We start from the raw sequence: 24491 nt of genomic DNA, 5'->3' as shown, positions 1-24491 counted from the left end.
AAAATGAATTTGATTAGTCTAGCGAACAGAATTCATGTTTTGGTTTCTTTCAGAAATAATATATTATCGTATTATTCAACATCCCACATCCGAACAATTCACAAAATGATTTTATGTTTGCCGGGATGAGCGGTAAGTTTAAATAAAATATCAAGCTATAGTTTTAAACAAGCACACAGCGGTAAGCGGCTTGTTAATTCTAAATTACCTCTTGTGAAAGTTGTTCAATTAATTCAATACTGGGCGGGCATCTGACAACTGAAAATGTTGCAAAAAAGAACTGAAAATGAATAAAAACACTATTGTAGACTAAACTGCAGACAAATCTGCTAATATTCTACTGCTATACCTGAAAGCGATCAGAGGGTTGATCAAGTTATACAAATAGATGAAGTAAGGTTTCATCGTGAGAGAAAAATACAAAAGAAGTAGGCAAGTAGACCGGTATTGGATATTCAGGGGAATATTGAGGAACACTAAACAGCGTTTGTTAATCACAAGAGACAATACCCATACCTCTTGTTCTGCTTTATTAGGCTAGGGACAACAATTGTGTGGGAGAGTGGAACAGTTGTAACTGACTTTGTTCGGAGCACTTCAATCAATTTACTGTTAACCATTCTCTCAATTTTGAAGATCTAGAATCGGGCACGCATACATAAAATATTAAGAAGAAATGTAAAATGCAGATTAAAAATAATGGGGTACATCCCACGAGTTATTGAACTCTTTATCTACATGAATTTGTGTGGTGGTAGAGAAATAAAGAAGCTAATCCTTCTGAAATTATTTTTATTTTAAGTGACAAGAAACTACAGATCTCCAGAATAATGTTAAGTGGAATGATACACATCAATACTATTAGGAAAATTTTTCTTTGTTTCTAGAATAAATTTTAATTCTGTAAAGTTAAGTTTACATTATGGTACGTTCTAATAGCGTAACATTACAACACATCTCCACATACAACTAAGATACAGTCACTGTTATGGTATAATAATTGTTTGAGATGAAAATTGACACCCACTAATGCTGGGTAATTATGTTCACATTATGAAGTGCTCGACTTGTATGCGGAAGTAAAATAAAGGTGGCTGAAACATAACATTAAAGAGCTATGCAATTTACTACGTTATTCTAATTGTAGTCTAGTAGAAACAGTAAGTGTTGTTTTGTGTCTATATTCATTATGAGTAATTACTCATTAATAAGTAATTGCGATAGTCACAAGAATTAAAAATTAACTTGTACATTACACAAAGATAAAACAAATTCTACTTTTAGAAAAGTAAACAACCTGATATGTGGTACAACTTTTACTGCAAGTAAATCCCTCTTAAAACAAAATATTGGAGCATTAAATATCGATTGTTTCTTGAATAATACTATCTTCTTCTTCAGCGAATCTGTCTTTCAACAGGTTTATACTAAGCATCCTCCATTTTTCTTGGTACAGAGTTTTCTTTCATTTTCTTCCCTTCTTGATGTCTAGCAAATATGCCAATCCTTCTTCCACTTCTTTTATTTTTCCTCTACGATCCTTCATAGAAAGAAAATTCTACGTAGGCTATATCCTAATTAACATGTTTTCCTCGTCTTTATCGCTTTCATCAAATTCTGCCCTTCTCCTATTATTCTCAATTCTTACTAATTTCTCATTTTGTCAGTTCACTTCAAACAATCCAATGACAAGATCTCTTTCTCCTTTTTGACCAAATCTGATTCGAAACATAAAATACCACTTTCCGCACAAAGAGTAATTTGACAAACCACTTCCTCGGTTTAATTAGAACTCTTAGTCTTAATTAGAACATTCTGTCAATAATTCTTTCATCTTTTCAACAGTTCCTTTCCTTGAAAATATTCTGCTTCTTACCTCCCTCCCTCCCTCGCCGTAATGCTTCCAATATTATTATTGCAAAAAAAAAAACCATTTTCCATTAAAACAGATACTAACCGTTCTCTTATATATCTATATTAACCATTTTCCTACAACGTCAAATTTTTAGTAGGACTAACAGGAACAGCGAAATATTCTATTGCAAACAGGATTTCAATACTGCATAAGCAACTAAAAATATATATCAATTGTATTGTATTCTATTTTAAATTATTATAGAAATATTTATTTTATGATTTCAATGTTAATAATTTTTTTTTTATTTCATTGATTTATTGATCTTGTTTCACGCTGTTTTTTTTATATTTATCAAACTGGATATCACGTTAAAATTATGATCAAATACATTATTTTTAGGCATCTTGCCTGCTATTAAAATTACGCTAACTTAAAACAAAATGTATTTCTTGTGCACAAAATAGATGCTGAATAATTCTCAGATGTTGAATCTTCTTACACATAACAATTTTTAGAATGTTAGAATAAAGAACTGAAGTAAAAAGATTTGGAAGAATTAAAAATACTGAATCGTATTATTAATATTAAGGATGATAACAACTTAATATAAATAGTGGAACGTATACCTAATTTTACAAAAAAATTTGTGAAAAACTTTTTTTCTGTTAACAAGGCAGCTACTTAATAATGATTCTGAATTATACTCGCCGTGAAAGGAAGCTTAAAATTTAAAACAGATTTGAAATGAAAATGGGCTTTATAATAAAATTTAAATACTAAGGAATGAGCAAATATTACAAATTATTTTCAAGTAGCTGCAAATAAACTGACTGGATTATTATACTCTAATTTTACATCTAGTGTATTTATAAATATGTGCACCTAAATCAACATAACTGTCAGAGAATTAATGGATTTATAAAAAGAAAAATCCAGTAGCTGTAGTAATTTGTAAAACATTATTAAGAAATGCATATAGTTACAGGATCTATCTATAACTACTTTTGCATAGCGTGTTTTGAAGATACATCACAAAATAAATGCAAATAAATATTAATTCACAAGTCCTTAACGAACCATAGTCCAAGATATCAGCTCAGAAATCTAAGTTCAATTACTCTCATTAAACAATCTATTTGCCCTCCGTTTAATATCTCCACAATTCATTATATTTTTCAATAGATCAGGCATACATTTTATAAATCAAATAAAATCTTAGAACAATTAGTTTTATTAAACATAATAATAAAAGACTTACATTTTTTATTTTCCTGGCTACAGTGATACATGCTGCAATAGCTATTAAAAGGAACGTAAAAAGATCAGTCAAAAAAAAAAATGGTATTTTTTTGGGTTTTGTGCCTTAAGAAGACATTAAAAAAAAAAAACAATTTAAGAAAATAAATAAATAAAAAAATAGATTTAAATAAAAAGTAATCTACAAAAAAATGTTTTATTCCACTGCTTCCAAGCCAAAAAGATTTGTCAGGCAGTTTGTGCATATGTTGGTCTGTTCTTGGTCTTATTTCTCTTCTCTGGACTCCATATACCGATTTTCTTCAAACTTGGTAGATAGGTACTGCCTTCAGGGGAGGGGGGTCTATTAAATTTTTGAAAAAACTGGAAAAAAGAGTACAGGTGTTTTGGCAGAAATAAAATTTCAAATCTTTATGGGTGTTTTAAAAAAAAAAGATTTCTAACAAAGTTAAAATTTTTTATCAAGATTACAAGTTACCAAAACTGTTTATTTAATACTCACTCCCTCACCAAAAAAAGACTAATTTTATTTTTTAGCTATGTCTTACTTCAGTAAAGGAGTTAATGGGAATTTTTTGCATATATATTTTCTATATTGATAAGATTTTCAAACTGCTATAAACTTTTCTGTCCATCCCACTCCAGTGGTCTGAGGTAACATAAAATATTTTTTTTAGATTAAATCCATCTGAAAAGCTACTAATCTCATCTAAAATGTAAAAATCTTACTTTTTTGATAGCCCTTTCTCTTTAATATTTCTTGGAGAAAAATTAACCAGACTTCCACCCTAGAAAAATTTCAACTTTACTTATTTAAATTACAGTTGTATCTTTGTAGGTATTAAACAATTTTAAAAAGTTCTTTTTTTAAATTTATTATCACCACTTAGGGATAATTTTCTTAAATATTAATTTTATCCAAATACTTCTCCTTGAGTCAGGAAGGCCCCAAAATGAAAAAAAAAATTGTTTTCACAATTTTAATTTTTAATGCTCAAAATCTATTTCGTTTTTAACTGCTTCCTTGTTGGGGGGCTACCAAATTTTTAAAAATATCAAAATTGTTTATTTAAATTATGATTTTCATTTATTTAAAATCAATTTTGGTGAATATTTTAATCATTAAAAAAGCCCCCAAATTTTCAAAAAGTGAAAAACATATTTTTTGAAATGTAATGCTAATAAACTATTTTATTTCCATTTACTTTGTTTAAAAAATTATTATTTTCATAGCACCGAATACCGTTTGATTTTTGCATTTGTATAAGCTGAATATTTTTTTTCTGATTACGAGCAATGACTGCTTCGGTCATTTAGCCCAAATGAATTTTATAGCAGATGAAAAATGCCATGCCTGACCGCGATTCAAACCCAGGACCTGCGGATGAAAGGCCGAGGCGCTACCACTCTGTCATGAAGATCCACAAAGTAATATTAATATTATTTACTAATTTTAATTTAAAATTAAATAAATCTTACTTTACAACTTAGTTTTAATGTATAATTTACATTTTTAAATTTTACTGAATATACGGGACAGCACTGTGTTTGCAATCCTTTGCTAGCTATTTTTTATCATTTACTGCTTAAATCTGGTATCTTCATTAAATAGTTTTATAAAAATTTCTGCTGCATTGAAAAGTTAATAAAATCTGATTAAATACATCATTTTATACATATATATATTATGTATGTGTATATATATATATATATATATATATAAAAGAATTCCTATGAAGCAGTGGATGCAATTCATTAAATACACAAAATACAGGCCGAAAACTTTAGTTCCATGTATTTACTAAAAAAACTTCTCTACCCAACTAATTTCCATAATCCACCAAAAAGGTGGAAGGAGAGAGAATTTGAAAATTAGGCGAGTACATAATATTCAAAATAAGATATTAAAACAAATATAAATGGAGATATATTACGGGTACTCTTGTAAAGAGATAAATTAGATTAGCCATATATTTAACCTACAGGGGCTTGATTTTTGAAACTACATTTCAAATTTTCACTTCCTTTTTATTCTGCAAAATTTGTAAAGTAATCTGTAATTTGTAAAATATTCTGTCTTTTTTTAACATAATTTACATATTTTACTGTTTTAAATAAAGAACACTCTAACGTTCAGTTTCCACTTTAGATAATTTATTTATGTGCCACTTTTTTTTATACTAATTTTGAAAAAGTGAAAAGTTAAAAAAAAACTTTACAAATTTAGTATTAAAAAAACTCCGTTCATTATTTGGCAAAGTCTATTTTTTATTTGCAAATAAACCTGCTACATAATATTTTTCTTTAAGTTCTGCTGAAAGTGCTTATCTCAGCTTAAAAATTTAATTTTCATCTCTTAGCAGTTATTTTACAAATGGAGGTTATCCTGTTCAAATTTTGCAAAAACATTCCTTTCATTTGAAATGATCTCAAGAACTGGCACATTCATAACTACGATTTCTTGTTTTTTTTAAATCCATTTAATTTTTTTCTTGGAAAAAGTTTAATTTTGAAAAGTACACGCTCTGAAAAGTCAGAAAATTCTTTTAAAAAACAAAGTTCAATCTTCACTTTTTACATGAAGTGAAGTTATTTCATATACAAAATAACAATTTCTTACTTACTTTGTTCTTTTCACTCTTCACTTTTCTATTTTACACTCCCATTTTTCAAACCTTTAGTTTTAAAAAACAGAAAATAGAAAAAAGAAAGAAATAAAAAGCAAAGAGTGAAAATTAATTTCAAAATACAAGCCCTCGATTTTGGTTAATTTGGTAATAGAAATATATGTAGAGGGTAGAAACTTCAATGAGGAAAAAATAACAGAAAGTTGAGGTCGTATAATGTAGTTATTAAATTATAAGGAATAGCATTAAATCATGCAAATAACTGATGAATAAAAAAATAACAATTAAAAAAAAAGATCATAAAAGTTTTGCTGACAAAAGGAAAAATTCTGAAGCCTGTTAAAGAGTTTCGTGCTTCTATTGTTTTTGGCATATCAACAAAAGCCACTTTGCTTGTGTTTTCATTGTTTTAATTTATAGTGTTAGTTACTTAAATAGTTTATATCAATAACTGATGTTTTTACGTGTACAACATACACTCCTTTACTCCTCTTTCTACTTCTGACTGTAGAGCATTTAGCTTCTTGCTACAGTATACATGAATTATATAAAACATTAACATGAAATAAAGTTGTAAAAGAATAGATATACATGAAGCAAGAATAGATATGACTGCATTATACAGTCAATCAGAAACAAAAATAAAATGATGTAAAGGTTCTTTATAAACAGAAGAAAAGATTGATTAAGATAGATATAGAAATCTACTGCCCAAAAATATAAACAGAAAGAAAATAAAATAAATAAACAAAAACATATATTTATCAAAATAATAGTGAAAAGGTAACAAACGAAATCTAAGAGTATATATATATATATATATATATATATATATATATATATATGTTAAGTACCATAACTATAATAATAATTATATAGGTGATTTAACACAAGTAACTCCCAAAAATAACAAGCTGTCCTAAAAAATAATAATCGTAACATGTTAGGGAAAGTGATGAGTTTAAATAGTTTCATTTTTACTAAGTCAGATATGCTGATCTCTCATAAGTATGCCCAGCTCACCGAAATGCAGGCAATATTTAGCCCAAAAATAAAACACTAATCTTCAATGCAGGAACTGGCTGCATCATTGTTTTCAGCGATAGCGATTATTTTACTCCAGTAACTGCTTAAGTCTAGCTAGATCAAATATCAGGTTTAGGATTACCTACACTCCAAACTAGAACTCTTACTGATGTGTAGCTAAAAAACACAACTCGGCCGGTACAACCGGTTAAATTTGTGCAAGAGTACATATTACAAAGGAACAAGTAAACCAAAACGGTATTCTCTGCTTTACGATTTACAGTGTTGTTACATTACTGTGGGTAACCGGTTACTATAATTTTACAATAACAGTAAATGTTATACACGATGGAATAATTTTAAAACATTTTAAATAATTTTATACGGTAATACAAATATTTACTTTAAAAAAAATTAATTAATTAAAAAGTTGTATGAACAATTAATACATGGTCTTTCAGAAAATAACAATAAATTTATGATTTAATGGACTTACAGTGACTTATCTTACCAGACTTTTTAACTATCCAATAAAATTTATTAAGTACTTCATAATAAATAACTAAATCATAAATGACTGAACGATTTTTTGAAGATATTAAACATAAAAAAGAGTTTGTAGCAGAACATTGTACTTTCTACCCCGCAATGTGAATTAGTAACATCAAATTCATTTCGCCAAACAGCTGGTTCATCGGTTGGCTTTACCGTATAATATAAAAATTATTAACTACTGTATTAACCCGTGGGTATCTGAACTTTTCTTCTCCATGTTTACATGTTTCCAGTGACCAAATATTTTCTTACTTTACGCGTGAAAAATTTATCGAGAACTTGTAACCGAAAATTATCCCCTATGAATACATATAAGTATAAGCAATTAGTTAACTGATTTTGTTAAGCATGACCTGTTGGTATAAATATATAATTAAAGTTAATATACAAAAAAATCGCTTACCAACAATCGAATTCAAAGCTTTGAAGTGCTTTCTGTGTTAAATTCTCTCTCACATTTGTCCTATTTGTAATAGTAATTAAAACTTCACATGTAAATTATAAAAAATCACGATATTTACTTAAAACATAACAGTTGGTTGTCGTATGTTATCCGCATTTATTTTAACACAACAATTGAGACCACCAAATTGACAGGACGTTTACGTTAAAATAATATTATAAAATATGATGATCAACTGTTATATTTTAAATAAATATGACGATATTTTATAATTTACTTGTGATGTTTTAAGTACTATTACAAATAGGATGAATATGATTGTTCCTAAAGATGGAATTTAATTCTGAAAGCACTTGAACGCTTCAAAGTTGACTGTTGGTAAGCAGTTTTTTGTATATTAACTTTTAGTTAACTCTTACATTTATACTATTTATATAAACTATCCACTAAAGAAACAATGCAAATATTATTACTCGCAGAATTCTACTTCCTCTCACAGAGTGTAGTCCTAGCTCTTTTCATTCAAACATTCTGAACAATAAACTTCCTTCCTCATTCAATTCTGTATAGTTTTCATTTAAAATATTACCAAAAAAAAAAAGAAGATAAATATAGAACCATTGATGTATCTTATCTTAAGAAAACAATTTCTAGTAAAATTAGGTTTTCTTAATTTTATCAGGATAGATCTTTATCTATCCTTGCTTTTGAAAAACATTTAACTTGATAAAAAAAAAATCTTTAAATTATCTAATATTAAATTACTACTTTTCTATACAAATTACAATAAATTTTTCATCTGTAAAATCTTTTGAATATTCTTGACAGAAAAACTAACAACACATGCTGTTAGTGACATCTATCTTTAAAAACGATTAGAAAACCATTTTAAAATACAGTAGCGTGCAAATTAATCCAAACACCAGGAATTTTTTGTTTATCTTGTGGTTATTTTAATTGATCGCACCCAATCTTTAAGTTGTTTGTGTAAAGTGGGGTTATTATTCTTTGGTTATTTAGCAATAAATAGTGTTCTGTGAAAGTTTTTTTTATCACAAAATTATATTTTTGTTTTTTTTGTTCTGTGTCTCGAGCATACAAATAATGGACATAACTCCAAAAAAGTATTCAAAAATTGTTTCACTTTTCCAGTATACCAATAGGATACGACTAATAGCATCTGAGTGTGGTGTTGAAAGAGGGACAGTGAATGCTATTTTAAAACAATTTAAAGAAATTGGTTCCTTTTCACCTCAAACGAAAGGCAAATGTGGCTGTAAAAGAGAAACTACTCCAACACAGAACGGGTTATTAGTGAGAAAAAATAAACTTAATCCAAAATTTTCCGCTTTCGAATAAAATTGAGAATTAGCAGCTGATTGAACAAATTTACATGTGACAACTGTTAGACGCCAAGTTCTTCCAGCTGGAGGGAAAGCTCATCAAGTCAGTTAAAAAGCATATTTCAACAACAGCAACTGACAAAAAAAGCTCTTGTGGGGCAAAGCACATGCTAACTGGACCAAAGATGACTGGAGAAATGTTGTTTTCCAACGAATCACATTTTTATGTTCAAGGGCAAAGAGTTACATACGTTACAAAAGCATCAGATGAAAATACATCCTCGACTTATATCTATAACCTATCGGTTAAACAATCCCATAAAAAAACTATTTTGGAGGTTGTTTCACATTTGAACACCCTTGTTAATTTCTTCCATAGATGGTATGTTGAAAAGTAATGGGTATATCAAAATTCTGAAGAAAAGGATGGCGACACAAATCCCCACAAGGCGGCGAAGTGTTCCAACACGATTTAGCACCATGTCATACTGCCAAAAAAGCAGAATGATTCTTCCAAGAACATAACATTAAAGTGCTCCTGTGAGCAGGCGATTCCCCAAACTAAAAAAAACCCAATTGAAAATCTTTGGGCAAGTCAAAAAACGGCTCTCAACAATGAATTGTATTACAAAAATTAACCTCTTTAAAGCAATAATATTGGTATGGTTTAATGATGAAGAAATCAAAAAAACGTGTAGTGTACTTGCTGAATAAATGCTAAATCAAGTATGTGATAAAAAAAGAGAGCATATTAACTACTAGATATTCGCAAATTATACAATTTTTTTTGTATATGATTTCTTTTTTCTAAATAAATTTACTTTTTATTAAATAAAGTCTGTGTTCAGATTAATTTGCACAATACTGTAATCAAATAATGCATTTGAACTGTTTAGATCTATAGATTTAATATATCATTTTTATCAAATTTAATCCATCTGTAATTTTAATATTTTTCAAATGAAATCTGTTCAGTTCTGGTTTTTTTAATGTGCCATTTTCTAAAATTTTAATGTTGATGCCGATTTATTTAGATACAAGCGATACAAACAAGCACTACACAGAACAACATTATTCAATTTTTCAAACTGCTTCGTAGAATAAAGCGTAGATATAAGATCAATTACAAGCAAATTTTACACGTAGCAGATAAAAAAAAAAAAAAAAACTAAATCTCAGCTGAATCAAACGATAAAAGATTTACAACCGCATTGAATTGATAAAATAGAATATAAACAAACAACACAAGATAGGTCAAAAATATAATTTGGTTATACAGGGATTTCATAAGATTAAAGATGAACACGACTGTCAACACTGTAACAGGATATTCCAATCGAGTAAGGAATAGATTATAATTAACTAACTGTACAAAACTTACAGAAGAAATCTTAATTGGAAAGCAAATTGTTTTAAAATTAGAAAATTTTAAATATGAGGCGAGCAAGATTTTTTTATTTTATATAATAATTTTATCAAGTAAACATCAATTGTTTAACTATATAACTTAAATAATAATGAAATGCTGCTTTTTACTGGTAAAAGACAAACTTATAGACTTTATTTAATTTCAAATTACTTGACATATACCGATCAGAAATCGCTAACTAATCAGAAAGAAATAACTAAATCATACTGTAATAAAATCACCATACCATTTAGATTCACTATCTTTTTAGACAAGTTTTCTTATAAATGACTCTGCAGTAATAGCAGTTTAATGAACAAAGATTTTTAAACCAGCAACAAAAAAAAAAAAAAATAAAGTATAATAAAGAAAAAAATATTTTTTTATTACATACCTCTTTGGCAATCTGATCAAGCGCTTGATCCTCAGCCGAGTGTTTTGTAGTAGTTCTTCTTCTACCGGCGACTTGATTTTCCATCATTTTTATTTACAGTATAATATTAAATAAACCGATACGTATATATAAAGTATACTTCAATAATTAATGAATATATTTAACAATATTACACAGGTACTTCAACATATACATGTATGTATTAACTATTACACATGTACAGTATGTGAACGATACATACATGTATTAAAATGCTACTGTGTTTAACAAATGATGACCACTACATCCTGTAACAAAACAACAAATGCACTTATTAATTTATTGATTAGATAAATAATATTCTTTTTCATGATAAGATCTGAATAAAATATATAAAGAAAAAAACACACACACACACACACACACACACACACACACACACAAAGAAAGATACATATACCAAAATCAGGCTATCTTCTTCAAATTTTTATTTTTAATTAATCCGTAACTTTTTTTTTATAACTCATTAAATTTCAGAAATAAAACTAAGCATTCATTCAACTTATTTTCTCTTTTTTTGGGGGCAAAAAATGCTTTCGTGTTACAATCACCCAAGTTAAAATAATAACAAAACTTCTCCGATATAAAAATATTAGCAAAATAGGGTTAAAACTAAGATAATAGGAATAAAATTCAAATAGTAAAAGAAACAAAACAATTAGGATAATACATGAAAATAATGCAAATAACAAAATAATACAAACATTTTGGAGGGTTAAATCTTATTAAGCATATTAATTCTTTTTACAAGTAATAATTCCCGGTTTAGTACGTTGTTGTCATTTTTGAGGACGTGCCATATGTCCCTCAGCAATTTAGAGTTACGATGTAAGGCCGCATAGCATATGCAGTCCACAAGGATATGGTGCACAGTCAAACTGCAGTCGCATCAGACGCACAATGGTGTGCTCTCCGTTGACATCAGGTGTCTGTGAGTAGCCTTGGTATGTCCTAAACGCAATCAAAACAGAGGATTACTTCCTCTCGGCGAACTTTCCTGCATGATGAGTCCCTTGGCATCACAGTGATTTTTATATGTCAGAGTTTATTATTTGCTGTAGCAATCCGGTCAATCTTCAGACTTCTTCAAAATGTACTTTTAATGGAATTTATGAAATTGGTAGTTGTAACACGAGTGGAGAAAGACGGTTGGCTACATGTATCTTTAGCAGCAGAATCCGCACACTCGTTACCCATTCAAATTCTGGATTATTTTTTTCTCATTCATTATATTTTAGTTTAGATCAGTAAATCTAATATTTGCACTGTAAATCTAATAGTCATTTAATATTTTACAATTTAAAAAAAAACAAATGAAATAAAGATGTTGTGCATAAAGATTAATTCGGTTTACAAAAAAATATGCCGACAAATGAAGTAACTTTACTATTCAAAATTAATCTCAGAAGACAGGCTCGAAAACAAAAACCATTTTTTTTTAATAGACCAACAAAAGAGGGAAGAAAATAATCCGGGTTTTCAGCTTTATGTTTGTTTTGAAGGACTTCTATCGATATTGTGAATTTTTTCTCTTGGAATTTGATAGCTGTCACTATTATCATGCTTTAGAAGCAAACCGAGTGAAACTTTACATCGGTTAGTTTATGTCAATGAGTCCAAAAAAGGAACATTTTCAACTTTTTTATTTCAATAAAAGCAAAAAACTGCTGAGGCTCACAAAGAGATTCATGACGTTTATGGTATCGATCACTTAAAAGAAGCACATATCAAAAAATTCCATTCAGGAGATTTTTCACTCAAAAATGACCGTCATTCTGGTCGATCTACTTAAGTCAATGAAGACCAAATAAATGCCATATTTGAATCAGATTAACATTTTAACTGTGCAAGCGATCACAGAAGGGTTAAATGTATCGCACACAATGATTGAAAATTACACTGAATGTCTTGGACTTGTTTGCCTTGATGTTTGGATTTCACACGAATCGAGAGGTTCACCGACACCTTCACGATGAAGTCAAACCTTTTTTTTGAAACAAATCATCACTGGTGATGATAAAGGAATAGTCTATAGTAACACCAATCACAAACAATCACGGTCCAAGCGTGATGAACCACATCAAGCCACATCGAAAGCTGAATCACATTAAAAAAACATCATGCCAGTGGGATTACAAAGTGTTTGTTGTGTATTTTGAGCTGCTTCAAGGAATCAATTCAGTTGTTTACTGTCAACAACTAATAAAACTGGAGAAAGCAATAAAAAGAAAAACAGCCAGAACTACCAAATTGCAAAGGAATGGATATTTCACAAAGACGATGCAAGGTCTCACCCATCTTTGGTAACTCATGGAAAATTATTGGTGCTCGGTCAGTAAGTGATCGTCTCATCTCCCCCGTACAGCCCTGATTTTGCACCATCAGATTCATATTTGCAAAAACTCTGAATAGTAAAACTTTCACTAATGTTGATGCGACCTGAAATCTCACTCAGTTTAGTTTTTTCTGATAAGGATGAGAATCTCATGCTCTATGAGTGTGGAATCATGAAGTTACTAGAAAGATGGCAAAATGTAAAATATATAATTGATTAAAGTTCATAATAGGTATAAAAAAAGACTGAGTTTTATTTCACAATACAACATTTATTTATTTATTTCACAATACAAAACCCAGCATATGTACATTTTTTTTTTTTTTTAATGCATGTTCAAGCATTACTCTTCACCAAATTAACAGGTCTTTAGTATTTTGTAGGGGAAACAAATTCTTCTGGTTGTTCTACAGTAAGTTTTTTCTAGATACCTTAAATAAATTTTTTTTATGAAAAATTATATTACCAACCTATATAAATAATTTTTAATATAAGTTAACACATTTTACCGATAGAAATTTTTTAAGTTTATATACACACATCTCTCTTGTAGATACTTTTTACATAATTTCCTTATTCATTTATAATCATTACTATTATTTTCTTTTTAATTAAGCTATAAAACTTTCAACGGGTAGACATACAACATTTGTTTTAGAAAATCACAAAAAATTAGTTTTTACTTAAGTTTCAATAAGATAAATCTTTTGCACATCATTTACATTTTTAATTTTAAGTAATGTAAAATACAGTTTAAAGTATCGTGTAATTAAAATATTCTATTTTGTAAGTAATTTAATGATGAAAATTTTAATTTACAAACTAGTAACAATTTTTTTCCGAGATTAAATTAAGTATTAAAAAACTAGTAAACAATAAACCTTATTTTAACCTGAAGATTCTTCACAGGCATAATTATAACACAAGAAATTAATTTAATTAATACCCACTTGTAAGACTAATGTGACTGCAAAGTAAGTAAACTTAATTTAAAAAAATCACAGCATCAAAAACATATTACAAATAAAAAAAAAAAAAAAAAAACAAGTATACACTTCAATGTGATTAGACACAAAAGAATAAAAAATAAAATATTTATATTTTATTGGTCAGGGGGAAGAGAGGGCAGGAAAAGGACACTGATAAACAGAAAGAGAAAGATGAATAATAAAACAGAATAGCGTATACCACAAATATACCGGATAAACAATTAGTAGATATAACTTACAAAAACAGTTACAGTGTCACTACCTGTGAGTGAAACAACAAACTAACTTCTAAAACGGTATACACATCCCACTATTTAAAGGACATGTAAAAAAATTATCATTTCAAACTTATATAACGTTTTGTAATTAAAATTTTATAACATAAAAAAATAATTTTGTTTAAAAATCTTTAGACGATAAAAGATTTTCTTTAAACTAATTAGAATGTTTCATTAAGTAGTTATGTTTGTTCATTTTAACAGTATTTAAAATGTTATGCGTTTTACTTAACCTGCACATATATTAAAAATCAATTTCTGTATTTTTATAAAATCTTATGATGTCAAATAAAGTATAACAGATTTTGTTTGTGAATTAAAATAACATAAAATGGTTATTTATTAATAAAAATATTTCAAAACAAGATGTAACAACACAATTTGCTCTTATAACACAGAACTGTCCTAGATACACCGGAAGCTTTAACAGTATGAACACGATACAAAACTAGCAGAAAGCTGGATGTTGAAAATACATACAGTTTTTCTCAAATTAATAAAACATAAGAAAGCTCCTGATGAAAAAAGAAACACTGCGATTTAAAATAGTTTGCAATATAAAAATTTAGACAATTGCTGAAAATAAAATTACAATTATAATAAATAGGAGCATAAGCATGTTTTCACAAAGTTTCTTGTGCTTTTAATCACTTTAACAATTGTGAAAATCTTTAATTAAATTAAATGTGCTAATCCATTAAATTTATTGATTTCATATAATAATATGAACCTAAAACCCAAAGAAGTTTATTCACTGTTTACAATGGAAACAAATTTTCAGAAGTTAGATTCTGCGACTTACGAACTGTGACTGCACACATTAGCAGAAGAAATTGCTTTCTTTAACAATTTAATTTCAAACTTCTAGTTTGTTTTAATAAATAAATTATAAAAAATTAATGAACATATCTAGTATATTGTAAAATTTCCTTGTATAATTAGTTTTTATTTTTTTGGTTTATTTTTTGGTGCCGGGCAAGATTGTCTATGCCAATAGATTCCTTGTTCTCCAATATCAATTAAGGGGGTGCAGGTCTAACTCTACCAGGTTTTCCATGCTGAAGATACCAGAATCTAAAGAGTCATGTATCTTTGTATCTGGTAAGGATACTGCTTTTGAGGTGATTGGTCGAGTTCAATTTCTGTACAGTGGCTATATAATAAGCCCCAAGATTTAAGATTTAAGACTTAGCTAAACTCGAGCCTCTCACTCTCCTCAATAATTATCATTTGATCCGAATGTATTTCTGCAAACGGCAATTTTCATTATAAATATTTAAGGGCCTGTCTTATTCATGTTAAGATTCATCTGTACCTTCTCAAAGCTCAATCATCATGTTCCATTAGAGCACTTAAGTTATTTCACATGACGTTGCTGACTTACATTATGATTTTCTCTTACTCTTTCTATCTAATTCTATTACACTTCAGTTCAACACATTTATGTTTGACTCAATCGGAAAATAAAATTTGTCTTTCATAATCTACACTGTACTTCGACTTTTATAAATTTAGATACTATAATATTAAACTTAATTTCATAAATATCATCTACGTCCAATATACAGATTATTTATCTCTCTCTCTTATATATATATATATATATATATATATGAGAGAGGGGTAGGGGAGTGTTGAGTGGGAGAGTGAAAAGAAGGGGAGAGACAGAGGAGCCCTGGAGATGAGAGTGAGGGAGAGATAGCAGATATATATATAGCAGTTTCTCACAAGTAAAATGCAAAGAATTCATGACACCTTCTACAAAAAGGGTAGAAAAAAAGGATCATATAAAAATAGGTCTGGAAACTTTTTGGGTTAAAGCTAACAAAAGATTTCATTCAGATTTCTGCTCTAAGGATAAAATAAAGACTTGCTAAAATTCTTAAAACTTGAATCAAGAATTAAATTTGATAGTTTTATATGGTATTGAACTGAAAAATTAAATAAAACAAGTTCCAACTATAATTTTTTTGAAAATCATTTTAAAACGAAAAACTGCTGTCACAAAACACAACTTTTTTATTTTAAAGTACAATAACATTATTAAATTACTGGTAAACAAGTAAAATTTTGCACCAAAATTTATAGAGAATTTAATTCTGAGAAAATCTCTGTAACATCAACTGAAAATGAATTAGACTTTTAGTCAGGAGTTTTTGCATCTAAATTTCCTCACTAACTTCAAGACAGCCATTATAAAGTAATTTCTATCTCATTTACTAAAACCAATTTTTACAAAAAAAAAATAATAATAATAATATGCTTAATTATCTATGAAATAATCACTGGAGTTTCAATAACCATATTACTTTTTACTGTAAAAAGTAATTACCAACAGAAGTTTTATAATAATGTGTGGTATAGTATTATTGATGAGCAGATTAATGAACCATTTATTTATTTTTTTTATGATCGCTTCAGAGGAATATGTACTTCAGTTTCGTACAATATAATTTTCCATTACTCTTTTAGAAGACATTCCATTACCGAGACAAACGGTTAGGACATAAAATCACTCACAGGTATCTCATGTCAGCAGAAAATGCACCGTTATGTGTACGATGCAGTCGCCGCTTAACTGTGTGACACATCTTTATGGATTGTACGTTATGTGGCCTTGCATCGTAAATTTAAATTACCCAGAAACATTTGTCAAATCTTGGGCAAAGATAAAGAGGTTTTAGACTTGATGTTTCTATTTTTACAACATCTTAGTATTACACGTAAAATTTAATATTTTTGTAAAATCATATATATTTTGTACCGGGAAGAGTTTTTTTAATGCAGCTGTTTTTTCTTTCAATTGTTATAATTTTTACATTAGTTTTTCATTCTGTTATGGGAGAAGGGGCCCTTACAACCCTCTTGGACTTTGTTAAATTTTATATTTTTATTTTTTATTTTTGTGTTTCTTTTTAAATAAATTTAGCTTGTTAAATTCCAACTGAAATATTAATTGTAAGTTTTTTTGTGATATTTTATCTGTGTTATTTATAGTAAGTTTAAATTTTTAATACTTAGTTTTAATTTAGTACTTAGTTTTTTCTTTTGTTATAAGTTTATTCCGAGCAATGATAACTCAAAAGCGTTTTAACATAAAATTATCAACATGAAAAGGCTTCCCATCATTTTTGTCAAGAAGTTGGGAGTTATTTGAATATAAGATTTACCAACAACCGATCGGGCAAGGTGAACCAATTAATCGGTCTCCTAAGTCACTGTCCTAACATTAATAGATTACTTATTTGCGGGGGTCGTATGAAATCATTAGTATGTATAACAAAATTTAATCATAAAAGAATAATTTTCAACACAGTTCAAATTATAAAAAGCAATCCTGATATATTAAGAAGATCCACACAGTAATTTTAAACAGAGTAGAATATTGTGTAAATAGTGAAAGAGAATATTTTGAACAATTATTGTAATAGTAAGTTACAAAACATTTTATTTATTTATATATTTTTAATAATTATTTTTTGTTTCAACATATTTTCAATTATTGAAATGAGTCTTGTAATAGTACAGTAATTTTTTATTACATTACAATCTGTCTTGTTTTTTTAATAAAAGTCAAACTTCTTAAACTCTTCACGTTAATTTAACATTAACTGATTTTCTCAGAATTAAAACTCTCTTAAATTATTTTAACAAAATTTTAGGTTAACGGTAATTAAATATTAAAACTAAAAAACTGTGTTTTACAAGAGCTTTTATAAAATTTACTAGAAACAAAGTTGTGGGTACTGTTTGAAACCGTGAAATTTATCCTTAATTTAAGTTCTCAGAACTTCAATAAGGTTTCAGTTTACTCTTTAAGCAAAATCAGGACAGAAATGTTCGCAAGCTATAATATGAAAATGAAGAGTTTCTGAATCCACATTTATACAATCCTTTTTTTATTTTTTACTGGTAGAAAAATGTCCTGAAATTCTTTCCACTGCTTTGGGAACGTTTCTGTATAATTCATTAAAATTAATTATTTAAACCACTAAGATAATAATAGTAAGATTGTTATATCACAATTACAAAAAAAAGGAAATACATACAATTGCTTTATTATTTAAGCGAAAATAAAATTTATGATAAAGTGAATACAGTATTTATGCTTTTAGAACTAAAAATAATTAAAAATACCGCAAAGAAAAGAAAAAGATAGACAAATACTGAAAAGGTATATATAAATAAATATATATATATATATACACATACACAAAGAAAACACTTCATTAATAATAAAAAAAAATTCAAAATATTACAAAAACAAACACATTTCCAAAATGATCTTACTCAAAATCTTAGTAAACTACACAAAACAATCAAGTTTAAAAATAAATAACTTTTTAATCATAGAAATAAACAAATTGATAGTAAAAAAAAATATTTCAAATACAAATTTCAATATGTAATTCAATACACCACTGAAAAAAAAATCAATTTACTTTGACCTACACACACACACAACACACTACCAAGAAATACATAGATAGGCCTCTTTAATTAAAATTTCTAACTGTTTCAGGCTGTAACTATGTTTTATATTGTAATATATATATATATATATATATATATATATATGTTACCCAAAAGTTCGGGCAATTTGAGTTTCGCGCACGAACCATTACTGGTCCGACCTGCTGCCACCTAGAGTGGCTCTCCTTGTGAATCAGTAACCAACAGCTGCGATGGTGAGAGGCTGCATTGTTAACTTTCGTGCGGTAAAATAACATTGGGTTTTACTGCTTCGGCGAAGTTCTAAATGGCAGATTTTAAACGGCAATGAACCCGCATCAAATTTTGCTTCATGCATAAAAAAACCGGTGCAGAAACCCATCGCATGCTTGTGGAAGCATTTGGTAATAATGCGATGAATAAAATTAAAACTTTTTTGCAGTACAAACAATTCAAAGATGGCGAACGACAGTCGATGACGATGATCATTCAGGAAGACCATCAACAAGCGCAACACCGGAAAACATCGTGAAAGTGCGAGAGGCTATTGTTGCAGATCATAGAAAAACAATCCGTGATGTTTGTGCAATCTTACAAACGTCATACGGGTCCGTGCAACGCATCTTGTCGGACAATTTGAACATGAGACGCATCGCTGCAAAATTAGTACCGAGACTGTCGAACAGCGACCAGAAACAAAATCGCGTAACTGTCTGTAGCGAATTGAAAAATTCAGCAAGAGATGACGCTAACTTCATTTCGAACATCATAACCGGTGATGAGACATGGGTGTACGGGTATGACCGTGAAGCTAAGGAGCAGTCGTCGCCAAGTTCACCGCGGCTAAAAAAAGTACGCCAAGTTCATAGCGACGTGAAGTCCACGATGATTGTTTTTTTCGACATCAAAGGCATTATCCATAAGAAATTTGTTCCTCTTGGTCAAACTGTCAATGGGATGTTCTATTGTGAAGTTTTAAAGCGGTTACGTGCAAGCATTAGGCGCAAACGTTCAGTTCTGTGGGGTAACAACTGCTGGGTTCTGCACCATGACAACGCGCCCGCGCACCATCGCTAGCCGTTTGGAATTTCTTGGCTTCCAAAAAGACGGTAGTGATTCCCCACCCACTCTATTCGCCTGATCTTGCCCCGTGTGACTTTTTTCTCTTTCCGAAAATAAAATTTCAATCGAAAGGCCGTCGTTTTAACACAATTGAGGAGATTCAGGAAGAAACGCAGAACGTGCTTCGAACAGTTACAGCTGCAGACTTCCAGGGATGCATGGAATCATGGGGAAAACGCTGGGATCACTGTATCAATGCCCAAGGGGATTACTTTGAAGGAGATAGTGGAAGTTATGGTAAGCTATTTTATTTTTATGGTAAAATTCCCCGAACTTTTGGGTAGCACCTCGTGTCTATATATATATATATATATATATATATATATGTGTGTGTGTTGTGTTTTAAAAATAGAATAAACATGTTATAAGGAATAATGAAAGCATTATTTTAGGCAAATATTATATTTGTGACTAATGTAGTTTACAAATTTAATTTAAATAAATTACAGATAGATAACAAAAATATTTTTACAAAATCTTATTACAAGATTATTTATTACTTTCAATAATACATAAAAATCATGTTGACAGTGTGGTTTGAATGTTTTTTCTGACCGTAAAACAGCAAACAGCTGCACGATCACATAGTTTAGCATATCGCATGCTAGTAACAGAATATGATCATTCACTAAATTTTATTATTCAGTGCTTACCGCTTCCTTTTTTTTCTTATAAAAATTTAACACAGTTTCGTTAAGATATCTGCTTTTTCAGAGAATCCGAATATGGACTTCTTAATAAAAAAATAAAGTAATAATAAAACATTAAAATCTATGACGTAAATGTTAATTACTCGAGTCATTAATAATAAAAATAAGAATTACAACTGCTGCTACTTCAAACAGTTGAAAAATAATGAAACCAATATTTTGCCACCATAATAACATTTACGGTAATTTTTAATTGTAAATTATAATTTTTTGAAAGATTTAAATTAACTGTAAAAATCAATCGATGAATTTGAATTTTCAATTGGAATTACTGATAATGTATATTTTTCCAAATTTGAGATTTTAATTTAAATTTGATTTATTGTCTAAAACAGAAAATTTGTTTAATCTTCCTTATATAATAAAATTTGATCTGTATTTAAATGTTACTGGAAGACCTTTTTTCTTTATTACATATGCATCATAGGAGGCATCCTTTAACATCTTTAAACTCTGCTTTATTTAGTAGGAGGCAAGAAACAGCAAAATCCTCTTATATGCCTTTACCCATACTTTTTTAAGTATCCTTCATAATTACCACTCATTTTATAAGAAATGAGAAATCGTAGCCTTAATCTGATCACTTATTTTGGTAAAAACTGTTCATACTATTAATACCTCAGGTTTTACGAGATCTCTTACGAAAGGAAATCTATCATTTCCTTACATACATTTAATAAATAAATCACAAAATTAAAGTTGTTACTAATAAAACTTCATTCATGTTTTGATTTATAAAAACACGATGAAATCTGTTCATTTACAAAACATATGAAAAAATATGTTGTCAAGTTTTGTATTTTGTCATCTTTTTTTGTTTAGCCTCTGAAACCACCATAAGGTATTACTTCAGAGGATGAATGAGGTTGATATGTATGAATGTAAATGAAGTGCGGTCTTGCACAGTCTCAGGTCGACCGTTACTGAGATGTGTGGTTAATTGAAACCCAACCGCCAAAGAACACCGGTATCCACGATCTAGTATTCAAATCTATATAAAGTATTTTTGTCTTGCACTATTATTTTACCAGTGTCAATAGAGTAATGAAAAATTAAGACATAGATAATTAAAAAAAAATAAATTATAGACATGTATACATGCACCAAGGCGGATGAGGTCTCACAACTACTAGCAATGGTAATGAGGGAATGGCTTAAAAAATGCCCCCAAAAGTAAAAATAGGCTGAAAATCAAAACAAACCGTGTTGGTTTTGCCAACAATTTGGCACTGCTAACAAACGAATTTAGAAATCAACTCGTTGACTGCAAAACTTACCCTGGAGCAGACATTGATAGCGACCATAATTCGGTGATAATGAAATGTAGATTGGGGTTTAAAAACCTGAAGAAAAGGTGTCAGATGAATCGATGGAATTTAGAGAAGCTTGAAGAAGAGGAGGTAAAGAAGATTTTTGAGGAGGACATCGCAAGAGGTCTGAGTAAAAAAGATAAGGTAGAAAATGTAGAAGAAGAATGGGAGAATGTTAAAAAGGAAATTCTTAAATCAGCAGAAGCAGACTTAGGTGGAATAAAGAGAACCGGTAGAAAACCTTGGGTTTCAGATGATATATTGCAGCTGATGGATGAACGTAGAAAATATAAGAATGGTAGTGATGAAGAAAGTAAAAGGAACTATCGGCAATTAAGAAATGCTATAAATAGGAAGTGCAAACTAGCGAAAGAAGAGTGGATTAAAGAAAAGTGTTCAGAAGTGGAAAGAGAAATGAACATTGGTAAAATAGACGGAGCATACAGGAAAGTTAAGGAAAATTTTGGGGTACATAAATTAAAATCTAATAATGTGTTAAACAAAGATGGTACACCAATATAAAATATGAAAGGTAAAGTCGATAGATGGGTGGAATATATTGAAGAGTTATACGGAGGAAATGAATTAGAAAATGGTGTTATAGAGGAAGAAGAGGAAGTTGAGGAGGATGAAATGGGAGAAACAATACTGAGATCTGAATTTAAGAGAGTATTAAAAGATTTAAATGGCAGAAAGGCTCCTGGAATAGATGGAATACCTGTAGAATTACTGCGCAGTAATTCTGAGGAAGCGATTGATAGATTATACAAACTGGTGTGTAATATTTATGAAAAAGGGGAATTTCCATCAGACTTCAAAAAAAGTGTTATAGTCATGATACCAAAGAAAGCAGGGCAGATAAATGTAAAGAATACAGAACAATTAGTTTAATTAGTCACGCATCAAAAATCTTAAGTAGAATTCTATACAGAAGAATTGAGAGGAGAGTGGAGGAAGTGTTAGGAGAAGACCGATTTGGTTTCAGGAAAAGTATAGGACAAGGGAAGCAATTTTAGACCTCAGATTAATAGTAGAAGGAAGATTAAAGAAAAACAAACCAACATACTTGGCGTTTATAGACCTAGAAAAGGCATTCGATAACGTAGACTGGAATAAAATGTTCAGCATTTTTAAAAAATTAGGGTTCAAATACAGAGATAGAAGAACAATTGCTAACATGTACAGGAACCAAACAGCAACAGTAAAAATTGAAGAACATAAGAAAGAAGCCGTAATAAGAAAGGGAGTCCGACAAGGATGTTCCCTATCTCCGTTACTTTTTAATCTTTACATGGAACTAGCAGTTAATGATGTTAAAGAACAATTTAGATTCGGAGTAACAGTACAAGGTGAAAAGATAAAGACGCTACGATTTGCCGATGATATAGTAATTCTAGCAGAGAGTAAAAAGGATTTAGAAGAAACAATGAACGGCATAGATGAAGTCCTACGCAAGAACTATCGCATGAAAATAAACAAGAACAAAACAAATGTAATGAAATGTAGTAGAAATAACAAAGATGGACCGCTGAATGTGAAAATAGGAGGAGAAAAGATTATGGAGGTAGAAGAATTTTGTTATTTGGGAAGTAGAATTACTAAAGATGGACGAAGCAGGAGCGATATAAAATGCCGAATAGCACAAGCTAAACGAGCCTTCAGTAAGAAATATGATTTGTTTACATCAAAAATTAATTTAAACATCAGAAAAAGATTTTTGAAAGTGTATGTTTGGAGTGTCGCTTTATATGGAAGTGAAACTTGGACGATCGGAGTATCTGAGAAGAAAAGATTAGAACCTTTTGAAATGCGGTGCTATAGGAGAACGTTAAAAATCAGACGGGTGGATAAAGTGACAAATGAAGAGGTATTGCGGCAAATAGAAGAAGAAAGAAGCATTTGGAAAAATACAGTTAAAAGAAGAGACAGACTTATAGACCACATACTAAGGCATCCTGGAATAGTCGCCTTAATATCGGAAGGACAGGTAGAAGGGAAAAATTGTGTAGGCAGGCCACGTTTGGAATATGTAAAACAAATTGTTAGGGATGTAGGATGTAGGGGGTATACCGAAATGAAACGACTAGCACTAGATAGGGAATCTTGGAGAGCTGCATCAAACCAGTCAAATGACTGAAGACAAAAAAAAAAAAACAAACGACATCAACGAAGTTCGAAGATAATAACATGCAATTAAAATTGTCCTAAAAATATCACTTGAAAAGACAGAAATTAAGCCCACAAAACCAACACGATTAAAAAAAGTAAACATAAATGGTAATAAATTCAAAATAGTAACCCATTTAAATACCTCGAACAAATAATAACAAACAACCTAAATGAAAAAACCTTGATTCAAATACAAAGAAACAAACTAACTAAAGC

The 24491-nt window shown here is 29.3% G+C and overlaps 2 protein-coding genes across 4 annotated transcripts in view; one reads left to right on the top strand and one right to left on the bottom strand.

Annotated features, from left to right (window-relative positions):
• LOC142333949 (uncharacterized) overlaps positions 1-24491 on the top strand; it is a 147140-nt gene that overhangs the window by 10560 nt on the left and 112089 nt on the right. The gene's annotated exons all lie outside the window — the stretch shown is intronic.
• Positions 1-24491, bottom strand: part of LOC142333946 (leucine-rich repeat flightless-interacting protein 2-like) — a 164237-nt gene that overhangs the window by 131276 nt on the left and 8470 nt on the right. Inside the window, exon 2 of the mRNA XM_075381580.1 lies at positions 10872-11158. Coding sequence (XP_075237695.1) covers positions 10872-10958 — 87 coding nt within the window. The 5' untranslated portion in view covers positions 10959-11158. The remainder of the gene's footprint in view (positions 1-10871; positions 11159-24491) is intronic.

Source organism: Lycorma delicatula, chromosome 13 (assembly GCF_047948215.1).
Source record: "Lycorma delicatula isolate Av1 chromosome 13, ASM4794821v1, whole genome shotgun sequence".
NCBI classification, from domain to species: Eukaryota; Metazoa; Arthropoda; class Insecta; order Hemiptera; family Fulgoridae; genus Lycorma; species Lycorma delicatula.
This window is presented reverse-complemented; position numbering and strand designations above follow the sequence as displayed.